The sequence below is a fragment of the Lactuca sativa genome, chromosome 9 (assembly GCF_002870075.4).
Source record: "Lactuca sativa cultivar Salinas chromosome 9, Lsat_Salinas_v11, whole genome shotgun sequence".
In the NCBI taxonomy this organism is placed as follows: Eukaryota; Viridiplantae; Streptophyta; class Magnoliopsida; order Asterales; family Asteraceae; genus Lactuca; species Lactuca sativa.
Window position 1 is genome coordinate 79,574,341 of NC_056631.2, and position 14,417 is coordinate 79,588,757.

General features: G+C 39.4%; 1 protein-coding gene across 1 annotated transcript; it reads left to right on the forward strand.

Moving 5' to 3' along the window:
- Positions 1-13,013: 13,013 nt before the first annotated feature.
- Positions 13,014-13,892, forward strand: LOC111905508 (pollen-specific leucine-rich repeat extensin-like protein 1). Its single transcript, XM_023901191.1, has one exon. The coding sequence runs from the start codon at positions 13,014-13,016 to the stop codon at positions 13,890-13,892; it is 879 nt and encodes a 292-aa protein (XP_023756959.1).
- The last annotated feature ends 525 nt before the right edge of the window (positions 13,893-14,417 follow it).

Here is a 14,417-nt window from a genome sequence, read left to right on the forward strand (position 1 = left end):
TGTGAGACTCACGATAAGCTCGAACCTCATAGTGAACGTTGTATTTTCCTTGGCTACACGTAGAAGTCCTTTGGATATCTCTTCTACAAACCATGTGACAATGTTGTCTTCCTTGTGAGGAGAGCAGTCTTTCATGAGAGAGAGCTGATATGCCAAGGGGACAGTGGGAGGCAAATTAACCTTGAAGAACTTCAAGAGTCAAGCGGTGAAGGAACCTCAAACACTAGCGATCAACTTGAGGAGAAAACTCATGTTGAGCCGATTGATGAGTCCGTACCTCTGAGGCGTTCCGGTAAAGTTACAAATCCACCTAAGTTTTATGGATTCCATATTACTGCAGAAGGTGATACATTTATCAGTGATAGCACACTGGTAAATTTGGATGAACCTAACAACTAGAAGGAAACCATGACACACCCTAAGTCTGCAAAATGGACAGAGGCAATGGACAGCGAGATTCAGTCCATGTATGACAATCAAGTTTGAACTTGGTTGACAATGTACCGGGTCATAACACAGTCAGGTGCAAATGGATCTTCAAGAAGAAGACCGATATGGATGGGAAGGTGCACACATTTAATGTGTGACTGGTTGCAAAGGGATTTACTCAAATTCCAGGAGTTGACTATGATGAGACATTCTCGCCAGTAGAGAAGAATAGGTCTACTAGGGTAATTCTAGCCATAGTTGCATTTCATGATCATAAAATATGGCAAATGGATGTCAAAACCGCTTTCCTTAATGGAAAATTGGATGAGGATGTTTACATGAGTCAGTCAGAGGGTTTTGTCAATGCAAAATACCCTAATAGAGTGTGTGAGCTTGATAAATCCATTTATGGATTGAAACAAGCATCTCGCAGATGAAATCTTTTTTTCGATGAGAAAGTCAGTTTGGATTTTCGAGAAGCGAGGATGAGTTCTGTGTATATGTCAAGTCTAGTGGGAGCATAGTTAGCTTTCTGGTTTTGTATGTGGATGACATACTTCTCATAGGAAATGACATCCCAACCTTGCAGGAGGTTAAGTCCTGTCTTGGGAAGTGTTTCGTTATGAAGGACCTCGGAGAAGCTTCCTATATTCTTGGGATAAGGATATTGAGAGAGAGGAGTAAGAGACTAATTGGACTTAGTCACAATACTTACTTGCAAAAAAGTGCTGAAAAGGTTCAACATGATGGATTCCAAGAAAGGTGATTTACCGATGTAGAGCAATGCCAAACTGAGTAAGACTCATAGCCCGAGTACAGAGACTGAGATAGATGAGATGAATCGAATACCATATGCTTCTGCTGTTGGCTCGATCATGTATGCTATGACTTTTACTCGCCCTGATGTGGCCTTTGCTTTGAGCATGGTTAGCAGATATCAAGGGAATCCTGGCAAGGCTCACTGGACTGTGGTAAAGAACATTCCCAAGTACTTACAGAGGACTAAGGACTGGGTCCTTACCCTAGGCGGGAGTGATGACTTGAGAGTAGTGGGGTATAGTAATGCCAGCTTTTAGACTGACAGAGATAATTTCCGCTCTCATTCGGGCTATGTATTTACCTTGAATGGAGGAGCAATCACTTGGAAACGAAGCGGCGAATCAGAGTACTTAGCAACAAGCGAAGCGGCGAAGGAGGCGATATGGCTGAAGAACTTCATCAGAGACCTTGGAGTTGTACCAGCTATAAAGGAGCCTATGGAGATTTTCTGTGACAGCGATAGTGCGGTTGCCTTAGCCAAGGAACCAAGGGATCATGGCAGATCCAGACACATCGACTGAAAATATCACTTCGTAAGACACCGGATTGAAGAATGACTCCTCGTAGCAAAGAGGGTATCATCAGAGGAGAACCCAACAGATCCCCTCACGAAGGGATTGAGTAGGGTTAAGCACTTACAACATGCAAGGGGCATCGGGCTGAAGGACGATATTAGTTTTAATGATTAGATAGGTGTTAAGAAACTTGTAATAGTTGACATGTAATTAACATTTGATGATTAAATATAAGGTTTTTTTTATTTATATGTAATGTTACTATCTTGTGTCAATCATTTACTATTGTTTCACTTTGCTTGTTTTGACTTCCAGAATAATTATATTATTCAAATTGTCCATAGTCGATCATACTTTGGAAGTAGGTATTGAGGCAAGACTGTCATGAATTTGGCTTGTATATTGTCTGAAGTGTATTAGACATAGCAAAGGATTTATACAACATTCATGAGTTCTCATAAATTTTGAGTATTGGATTAAACCCACGCTCACTTGTATCACTTCATGGAATTTATCTCGAGTGATCGTGAGACGATAATATCATATAAGTCTTCAAACCAAGAGATATGAGTTGTTGACTATGAGTTGATTGTACATTTATAGTGCGTAACCGCATCAGTAACTTGATGGTATAAAATGTGTTGTTGTGTACAATTTAACGAGTAGTTAGTACAAGCATATGAGTCGAAGTTTATCCGTTCCTTTTAGTCTTTGGTGGATTAAAAGCGATATCTTGGGCCCCTTGATGATTTTGTTTTGACTTATGTGTCGGGCCCGGTCAAAACTCAATTGATGTGTTTGATTGAGTTCTATGTCAAACAAATTGGAAATCCGGAAATAAATGTTGGACAATAAGAATGACTATGTTCCAAGTATTTTTCTGGCTGATATCTTGAGAACACATGAATCTCAAGGATGAACATCCCCCATCATACCATATATTATCCAAATAACATACTGTTATATAATAAGAATGACTAAAGTTAATTGGATTATTCAAATAGAAAGAATGACTAATGCATGACTAAAGTTCTATTGTGCTTTATGTGAAAACCCTAATTTTTACTTCATCATTTCTACAATAAGAATGACTAAAGTTAATTGGATTATTCAAACATCCACCATCATACCACATATTATACAAATAACATATTGTCAGGCATATATGGGTGCCCAACCTACCCCTTCGGTCTCTTTCAATCAGTACCGCCTAGCATATATGGGTGCTGGCCTACACCTTCGGTCTCTTTCAACCAGTAACTACCTAGCATATCTAGGTGCTGGCCAACCCCTTCGGTCTCTTTCAACCGGTAACCGGGAACTATTTCACCCTACCACTACCACATAATATCCTAGCATATTCACATAAATCACATACTGCGTAGCATATCTGGGTGCTGGCCTACCCCTTCAGTTTCTTTCAACCGATAATCATGGACTATTTCACCCCTACCACTACCACATAAAGCATAACAGATAGTGGCATACCAAACAATTATCACAAAGACAATCATATCAACTATAATCACCTACTAGTGGGTCGACATTGGCGCCTTAGACCCACTTCTACTGGAAGGCAACTCACCTCACACTGGTGAAGTCCCGAGGACAAAACTCTAGCTACTGGATGATAGATTCCTGAACTGTCAACATCAGAATAACACCCAATTAATAATTGGATTCCAACACATAAACATAAGTCCATGATTGGGGTAAAATACTACTTTACCCCCATCTTAGCTTGATTCAAGCTCAAGGCCCAATCCAAATAGCCAAAAGTCAAACTATGAACCAAAGCCCAACATATGGCCCAATTTTTCAAATTGGGCCCAAACCTCTACATGGTCTTATGTTAGGTGTTTTGTGTTGCGTCATGGGCTTAGTTTGAGTATATTCGGTATGGGCCTGTCCATCTGTGATTATAGTTTAGGGTTATGCTATTTATAGTGCATGCATGTATGCCTTAGATACGACCGTCATTATTATTATTATTGCTTTGTAACCCTAAACACCTCTACAGTCAAAGTTCTTTGTCGAGCTCTTCTGAGGTGTTAAAGCTTAATCATTCGACACCAGTTAAACCATTCCTATGTTCTTTATTGTTTTATTTATTGCTTTTCTGCTTAGACTCAATCGATCCTATTAGAACTTTTTTCTAACAATTGGTATCAGAGCAGGAGACTGTGTTACTCAAACGCATTCCTTTTGTGTGAATAACTCTTTAGGGTTTCCGCTTTTATCGGATACAAAGAAGTCGTCTTCTTCCTTTTGACTGCAACTCTTGTGTTTGATAATACTCTAATCTCAAGTTTACAGGTCTGATTCTAGCAGATCCTAGGAAAGGCTCATCATGTCTCACGACGATTCTCAAACTAATCCCATCAACATCTCCAACAGCATTGGATCCATTACAAGGGTTCCCATTCTTTACACGTAAGACTACGAAGTATAGGCGCATCACTTTGAAGACTACGTAGTTGGATTTGAGGACAACAACTACCTCATCTGGGAAGCGATCACGTTGGGACCGTTTGTTCATTTTGGAACAAACAGGACAGTGAAGACTCAAAAAGAATATAATCAACTTTTAGTGGATGTAGAGAAGATTTCGCAAGACGAGAAGGATAAGCTGCTATGTAACGTGAAAGCCATGAGAATGATCAGATTCGCACTACAGTCTGACACTTTTCGATTAGTCGGTTCATGCACGACGGCTAAAGAAATCTGGGATCGATTAAAAGAACTCTACTTAACCGATGAGGATCTGGAACACTCGATCCAAACCTTGTTGCTCTCAGAATTTGGAGCTTTTGAACAGAAACTGGAAGAGAAACTAATACAGACCTTTGATCGCTTCAATCATCTCCATAGAAAGATGATCAAGCATAGTATTGAAAGTAAACTGATTGAGCAGAAGGTGACCTTCATGAACGGCTTAAGACCAGAATGGATGGCAGTAGTTTCAACGGTGAAAGCTCATGAACAGTATAAATCATACTCTCTAGCGAAACTGATGGGTATTCTTAAATCCCATGAAAGCGTAGTAACCAAGGTGTCAAAGGTAGTTTCGGGTGTGGGATCCCTGGCTTTTGTCTCAAAAGACAAAAGTGTGGCAGATGAAGAGGAGGATTCAGATATGTCTGAGTGTGACCTTACTAGCAAAGAATATGCAATGATGGTCACCAACCCAAAGAAGTTTGCACGAAAGAAGTTCCCTGCCAATAAGAACCGAAACTGGCATGGAAGTTACAACTCTGAGAAGGTGAAAGAAGAAATGAAGAACACCTCTCAAAAGGATGATGAAAAGAAAGAAAGCAAGCTTGTAGGAGACTCTGGATTCGACTGCAATTATTATCATGGCAAGAACCACTTTGCCAAAGATTGCATGTTAAGGAAGATGGCTGAGAAAAGGGATGGTGAACATGATGAGGATTATTACATGCGAAAGTTGGAAGAAATAAAGAAAAAGAAGGCAACTAATAGTTCAATGAATGCCTTGATCGTGTAGGAAAATATGGATGAAGATAAGTTTGGTAGTGTTGAAGTCTGGTCAACCGATTCTGAGGATGAAGAAGTGAGAAAACCCACACATGGAAGAGCTTATGTGGCAAGAGAAGAAGTTACCAGTTCGGCTGGGAAATGCTTAATGGTACTACTGGAGCGTCAACCGAAGGTAAGCATGAGGAACCGAATGTCTATGAAGACAAATGCTTTGCAGCCAAGCCCGTGAGTGAGAATATCAACGACTGTGACCGGTTGATCAAAAAGGTACAATCCATTCTTGAATCACTTAAAGTTCCAGTCACAAACTATGAAAAAGAATTAAATGAACTAAAATTTAAATTTTCTAACTTAAGTGGTAGTCTCATGCAAACTCGCTTAGCGAACTCTAACCTAACTGACCAACTTAGCAGGATGTCTTCGAAGAGTAATAAGAGAAGGATGTGGATAGAGCTGAAGGAAGCGGAGTTAGTTGAGCTAGGGATGAACTTATTTATTTGCAACGAGACAATTTAAAGTTTTTAAAGCAACGGAATGTTTTTTGTTTAATAGCAAAACGTTTATACACGAATATTATTCAGTTGCACTTAGATTGTGAAATAGAGAAAAAGATTCATAAAATGAACTTACCCTTACTCGAATTTAAGGAGGATGAGGTCATTGATGAATGTGAATCTATAATGTCTTCAAAAGAGACTTCAATCTCTTACAAAAACGGGCTGGACAAAATTGAGACCTTTATTGACTCCAAAGAACACAAATGCATGCTCAGAAATCTTTTGGATGAAAAAGATAAGTTAAAAATTAAGTCCGAGACCATTCAAACATTTGACACATCAAACACCAAATTAATTCAGAACATAAAAAGAATATAGAAAACACGTCTAAATTTGATGAGGAAAGTGAAATGAACGAAATCTCGGTAGAAGATGTGGTTGACTGCTCTGAATTTTTGAAGAGTGAAACCGAGAATGAAAAACCGCTCATATCTGAGAACTCGGTTGAATATGCTCACCTGTCAAAAGACAAGTCGAAGAAACTCAAAGAAAAAGCAGTTGTATATCAGAAAGTTGAAACTCTGCCAAATCAAGTATATGCAGTTAAAGGTGTCACTGGAACACAAATAGCAGAATTGAAAATCTTGGTCGGCACAGACAATGCTGAAGGGTGCGACGATTACTTCTGGTCTGCCCCTATCGAGAATGAAGACGAAACCATCGGCTTATCTGAGCGAACCTCGTGGAGGGTAAGGGGTAGATACGTTGTTGAACCCATCAACAAACCCTCAAGTTTTGATAAACCAAGCACGAGTGGAACAAAAGCGATACCAGAAGAACCAAAGAAGGAATCCAATGTATCTTACAAGACAACCGAAGCTCATAAGGAGAAGCCGAAATCAAGCTTCAATATTCATAAATCTCAAAAACAGCTGGCTGAACAGAAACGTCAAAGGAATAAGAGATACATGAAGAATCTGAATGAGCGAAAGCAATTTTGGCAGTCTCAATACCCTAACTATGTTCCTTTCAAGAAAGAGTTAAACGTCAAAGGAAATGACCAGCCAAAAATCAATCGTAAGGAAAGTTTCGGTCCTAGCTCATATTATTCAAAAGCTCAGAACCGAATATCCAGTTTCGTTTCCAACACTAGAGCTCACAAGCGCACATCCAGTTTTGGTCCTAACGTCTAGGCTGAGAACCAAAAGTCATATTTCAGTTCTTCTTGCTGCCAACAAAAGCCTTTTTCAGAAAAATATATTAAAGGAAAAGGAAAGCTTGATTCGAACTCTGAATTCAATAATAAGAAAAAGTCAGGTAACCGTAGGAATCAAAAGGATATTCCAAAACCAACTAACAAAACACCATCTGATACACCACAATTTAAACAAGACAAAAATCAAATAAAAGTTTACAAAAACAAAAGGACAGACGAAACCACTCTAATAAAAAGAACTTATCTGATTGATCTTTCTGTAGCTATTCCTTTTTCTGTAAAAGACTCACCAAGGCACAAGAAACTTTGGGTTCCTAAATCTGCTTAAATTTTTTGGTTATTAGTGACGAGTAGTTCGATGACAAATGGTACATAGACAGTGGCTGCTAACGTCACATGACAGGAAGGAGGGAAGAGCTGAGGGAGTTTCGATCCCTTAAAGATGGTGGGTGTGTAAAGTATGGAAACAATTCCTATGGTAGAATCAAAGGATATGGAATGATAACCAACGGATAGTTCACAATCTGAAAAGTGGCTTACGTGGAAGGATTACAGCACAACCTCATCAGTATATCTCAATTTGTTGTGGGAATTGGTTTGAAAGTTTCATTCAAAGATAAGGGATCAGAATTTATTGAAAAGTAATTCAAAAGAGTTATATTGAAGTCTGAACGCAAGGGAGATATGTATCCTTTAAATCTCAACCCAATTCGAGGAAAACCAGCAATATGCCTGCTGTCAAAGGCGAACTGTAATGAAAGCTCGTTATGGCACCGACGACTATCACACCTGAATTTCAAAGATATTATAAAGTTGGTGCTTGGAGATCACGTTTGAGACCTTCCTCTTCTCAAGTTTGATAAGGAAAACATGTGTGCAGCGTGTGAGATGGGTAAGCAAAGTAGAAAGAGCCATCCTACACGTGTCAACACAAAGATTGTTGAAGCCCTTGAACTTCTGCATATTGACTTATGTGAACCTTCGGCTATCGAAAGCATCAGCAGTAGTAAGTTCATTCTTGTCATAGTGTATGATTTTTCACGCTTCACCTGGGTTTTCTTTCTTAAACAGAAATCAGAAGCGACTCCAAAGGTGAAGGTATTTATCAAGCAAGTGGAACTACAAATGCGAAAGATGGCGAGGAACATTAGAAGGGACAACGGGCTTGAATTCAAGAATAAAGAATTTGAAGAATTTTTGACTGAAAAGGGAATATCTCACAACTTCTCTGCTCCCTATGCACCACAACAAAATGGAATTGTTGAAAGACAAAACTGTTCCTTATGTGAGGCAGCCCGAACCATGCTGAGTTTCGCTTCTCTTCCGTTATAGTTCTGGGCTGATGCTATTGCAACTGCATGCTACACTCATAACAGATTCTTACTTAACAAATGATTCTCCATCGCTCCATATGAGATTCTGAACAATCAGAAGCCCAACGTTAAGTTTTTTCACGTGTTCGGTTCAGGATGCTTCATTTTCAATTCCAAAGAGAACCGAAACAAGTTTGACGTTAAAGCCGATGAGGGAATTTTTCTTGGTTTTTCACTCACTTCAAATGCATATAGGGTTTTGAATAAACACTTCAAGCGTACTAAAGAAACCTACTATGTAACCTTTGATGACAACTACATGAAGAAAGTTCAACCTAGCGAAAGTACCATGGGGGAAATATTTCCAGAATCAGGACAAGTCTCGGTTCCTATTTCCAACTTATTTGAAGAATACATAATGCTATTTGATGAACCAGAAAAGGCTATACACTCGGAGGCGAAAGCAGCAGACAACAAAATTGACAATCTGAAAAAGATCATCGATGAAGCTGCGAAAGACATGGAAAAGGATCCTTCTAAACCAACTGATGATCAAAGGGGAGGGTTCATTTGTATCTAATACAACATAATTATCATCTGAGGGGGAGAATCCTAAACCTGACACGGGATACGCTTCGCCATTTGAGGGGGAGAATGAAAATACAAATGACGAAGGTGATCAATCAGAATTTGAAGAAGAGGTAAATTTAGAGTTGGATCCTATTTATGACCCAAATACCCTCCTCTAACAAAATAGACTAAGGATCATCCCAAAACACAGATTATTGGTGAATCATCTGATCGAGTTCTGACACGCTCTCAATGGAAAGCGAAACAAACTGCCCTATTCTCCCATGTTAAATTATGCATGTTTAATTCGTTTGTCTCCAAAATCAAACCGAAGACGGTTAATGTTGCACTTGATCACGCTTATTAGGTACAAGCTATGCAAGATAAACTCCATGAGTTCGAACATAATCGAGTTGGGAGGTTGATTCCCACTCCAAAGGATGCTTCTGTGGTCAGCTTAAAATGGGTCTTCAGGAACAAGTTGGATAAAGAGGGCAACGTCATTCGCAATAAGGCTCGGCTAGTGGTGAAGGGATATTGTCAGGAACAAGGAATAGATTATGAGGAGACCTTCGCTCCGGTGGCAAGGTTGGAATCGGTTAGAATATTTCTAGCATATGATGCACATAAAAACTTCGAAGTTTCCAGATGGATGTAAAATGCACTTTCTTAAATGGAGAACTAGAAGAAACTGTGTACGTTGAACAACCTCCTGGATTCGTGAACGAGAAATTCCCTGATCACTGCTATGTGTTGGATAAAGTTGTATATGGTCTGAAGCAAGCACCGAAGGCCTGGTATGAAACGTTAACTCGCTGTCTTAAAATGTCGAAATTCAAGCAAGGTTCGGTTGATCCAACCTTCTTCAGAAAGAAAGAAGTCGAACATTTAATGATAGTTTAGATTTATGTCGATGATATCATCTTTGGCTCCACGAATCCTAGCTTAACAGCTGAATTCATGAAGCTGATGGAGACTAAATTTGAAATGGGCGCAATGGGTCCAATTAATTTTTTTCTTGGATTGAATATAAGATAGAGACCAGAAGGCATTTTTATCAACCAGGAGGCTTACACGAAGAATTTTCTAGCGAAGTTCGGTATGACAGGAGATTCGAAGGTAAAGGTTCCCATGGCATTTGGCACAAAGTTAACTTCATCTCTGGAGAAACTTGTTGTTGACGTAACACTCTATCGTCAAATGATAGGGTCTCTTATGTATCTAACGGCTAGTAGACCAGACATTATGCTCTTTGTTTTTTATTGTGCCAGGTTTCAAGAAAATCCTAGAGAACCTCACATGGTAGTAGTGAAAAACATTTTCCGTTATCTGAAGCGAACCTCGTCTCTCGGTCTTTGGTACCCTAATAGATCGGGATTCTTTGTTCAAGCCTTTTCTGACGCCGATCTTGGAGGATGTGGTCTGGACCGAAAGAGCACAACTGGTGGATGCCAATTCCTTGATGGTAAACTTATTAGCTGGCAGTCCAAGAAGCAAACCTGTGTGTCCCTTTCAACAGTCGAAGCTGAGTACATAGTTGCAGCATCTTGTACCTCACAAGTGATCTGGATACAAAGCCAACTAAGAGACTACGGACTAAGTATGAAGAAAATACTACTCTATTGTGACTCTGAAAGTGCAATAAGAATATGTCACAATCCAGTGCAATGCTCAAAGACAAAGCATATTGCACTAAGATACCATTTCATTAAGGACGATGTTGAAGATGGAATCGTGGAAGTTCATTTTGTTCGGTCCTCTGATCAACTAGCAGACATCCTCACTAAAGCCTTACCAGAAACAAGCTTCAATAAAATTTTACAAGGTTTGGGAATGATGGAAGCAGAGTCGGTCCCGAACCCTCCAACCTCTCTCTAAAAAATTAGTCAAGCTAAATAGGGTGTACGCTCGGTCTATTTTGGTTCCGGATTTTTCGGGGACCAAAATGAACCGAACGCTCAGCTTATTTCAGTTCCGGAATTTTCGGGGACCGAAATGAACCGAATGCTCGACTTGTTTCGCTTCATTTCTTTAAAGGCTTGTTTTCGGTTGTATACTTTGTAAACTCTCTTTTAAGACTTTTATTTGCTTTATCTTCTCTTTTATCTTTATTTTCTAGAGTTTCTAAAATTAATTTCGTTTATTTTTGTTTATTTTTCTGTTTTTATTATTTTTCAGAAAATTAAAAATACCAAAAAAAAATTATCTTTTATTTGTCTCTTTATTATATTTTGTTTGTTTTTCTTGTGTGTGGTTTGCTTGTCTTTGTTCGTTTCTTTACTAGGTACCAAGGATATCGTTGCTACATGAAATGGAGCTAGGGCAGGTATGACAACTTTAATTTGAACTAGTTAAGTGTCCCTAGCAGCATGCTGCTGCATGTAGACCGAAGCCTCTGAGACTCTGTGTGAAGCCTTAATGATTCGAAATATACCTATTGTTTCTTCCCAATCAGGCTTCTACATTCACTCAAGTCATGAGCTACCATACTCTTCTCAAATGAGTTAAGAGTTTTTTGCTTTGTCACTTATATATAGCAGGGGTACTTTCGGTTCTTTACCCACCTCCTCTACCTTCTCCATCAAATTTCGTTTCACCAATGTAACCCTTGAGACTCTCAGCCTTTACCACTGAGGTTTATGGTTACACAAAATATGTGTTTATGATCTTAGATGCGTACACCACGTGCGAAGTGAGACCCAAAATCCGACACCTATAAAGAATTGACGGTGAATTTTAATATTCAAGATCTCACTTGTTACCTGACGAAATCTCTTTTTATTTTTGCGTGATCTTTATGAAATTGTATAACACCAAGGCATTTCTTCCCAAAAGATCCAGTTTAGTTTTGTTTTTGAGATTTCTATTACATAATTAGTTACAACAAAAGATATCTAACCTACTTGTTCAACAGACCACATCGGTCTCACAAGTTCTTCACTCAACTTTCGGTCTTATATTAAGTATCGAAGTTCGGTTGAAGATAAGCCACCCTTTAAATCCATTATCTAAAAGAAGCCTTTCGGTGTTTCTTAACAAACACTAGATCGTATTTTTTTCGGGGAACCACACAAGCACTTCAAGTATCTCTTGATTTTGAAGGAAGAGATTAGTGTCTGGAATCATTTGCTTCAAGTTGTAATAAGACTTCACTCACATCCTATACACATTTTGCTTTATTTCTTTATCTTTGGCACACTCTTGCACGAAAATTCTTTGTAATTTTCCAAAATTCTAGTTCATGTTACTAATGGCTTGTTTAAGTGTTTTTTGGAGCGAAAGTGGTTATATTTACACATTGCATGTGTTGCAAATTGAAGATTGGTTTGATGTGTAGATAAGATTTCGAATACAGTAATCAGATAACCATTAATATTGGGCGCGTGAATTTGAAACGGTTCCTATACCCACGCATGATGACGTCTATCTGGGGAAACCAAGCTGTCAAATCGCGCTTTTTCAAGCGACTTTTCAGGGATCGTATCATCATTACAAGAGATTCTTTCTCTCTCCTAGCAGCGGTATATAAAGGATTTCTCCCACCACTTGTACTTCTTACCTTCTTCAAACTCTCTCAAATACAACAGCAATCTTCAACAATCCTCAACTGTTCATCTTCTTCTTTACATCATCAATGGCGGAATCCTCATCTCATCAAGATCAAACTGCTTCTTCGTCATTACTTGTGATCAAACCTAATCAGAACATGATCATTCAACTAAACCCATTCTTGTATGATTCATACATGCTACACGTTGTTGAATGTCTTAAGTACTCCCCACTGGTAATCGCTCTTACGCAGGTGGCATCTGTTCCCATGTCTTTGTTGTTCCAGGTGTACTCTACTATGTGTTACGATAAGAACAAGGAGAGGATCTACTTTCAAATTTTCAATCACAAGGCATCCATTTCAAAAGCCCGATGCTACTCTCTGCTACGGCTTGCCGTCAATGCTTCTGTCGTCTCTCCAGATTTCATTACCACGACTCAATTGTTCTCAATGTTTTATGAAATGGGTTATATTGATGTTCTTACAACAGTGACCAAGTTCAAGAAGTCCTGTTTGCCACCACAATGAAATGTGTTACTTACCCTTATCAACAAGGGTTTGGCGGAATGAGTAGTTGGGTCTAACGGTACAAGTAAAGGTTTCATGACCATTCTCTACGGTCTCTACAATGGTATTAATCTGGATTATGGCTCTCTTCTTTGGTCGCAACTGGTACAAAGTCTCAACTCCTCAACAAGACATTCAGAGATCTCCTGTGGTCGTTTCTGGACCATCATCACTCGAAGGGCCATTGATAACTTTCAGATTCCAATTATGAAACATGCTATGCTCTCCTCTGTGGCTACTTTTCATACCAAGAAGATTATCTTCTCTGATGCCACCAAGTTTTCTCACATTGGATCAATACCTGAAACGATGTACATGTGTGTGTCGAGTGAAAGTAATGTGATGACTGCCTACCGGAAACTTTCTCCCAAGGGTCCGAGAGAATTGACTCCTGAAATGCAAGTCGCGTTAGATGTTGTGGAGAAGCCAGTAAAGCGATGGAAGAAGGCTAATACCAAGAAGGTGGAAACTGAAGGTCCTTCTACAAAAACTACCAAGTCTAAGAAGCAAAAGGCTGAAGAAGCTTCCTCTTCGACTCCAAAGAAGGTCAAGAAAATGACAAGGAGACCAAAGAATCCTTCTTTTTCAAACTCAGAACATGATGAGGAGCAATCGGCTAATGAGGACGAAGAGGTTGGACACGAAGGTTCACCTAGAGGTAATCGACCTCCTCGTCCTCCTACTCCCACTGAACAACTCAATGACAAGATTCCAACTCCTCCTCCATCCCCACTGAAAAATACTGTTCCAGCTTCGGTTGCACCAATTCCACCACCTCCTACAACTCAAAATACTACCACTATTCTACCACCTCCACCCGTTAGCACAATACCCTTCTCTACAACCCCATTACCACCTCCCATTATTTCACAAGCAACTACCACAACTACCCCAATCTCCACTACCACAACCTAACCTCCAGTAAATGTCAACGTGTCTGATATGGGGGCTAATACTGAAACCAAAACCCTTGTTACACCCAAACCTCCTTCACCATCACCCTCCAGTGATTCTGCTCCCACTCTAGGTGGTCACAATATTGAGTTTGAATCAATGTATTACAGTCCTTATAGACTCCCCACCGATGAAGATGATGAGGCTCCAGCAACAAGACAACAAATGCAAAGTCTGGACGATAAGCTTGATCGTTTGCTCAATTCTTCATTAAAGTACAATGATGTTGTGATGAAGGTTTTCTTGGACACTGCTTTTGAACAATATACGGAAGCAATTGATAAATCAACCAAGACAGTTGAAGCATCTACAACTGCCTGCAATAAAGCTACAACAGATGTTACGGAACTCATTCAGAATACTCAGATATTTCTTGATTCCCTTAAAGGACATTTTGATGCGAATGCAGCTAAGGTAAATGCATCGGTTGACTCTCTCTCCATGTCTCTTTAGGAGGAGAAACTCAAGTTTGATTCCGTTCGTTCT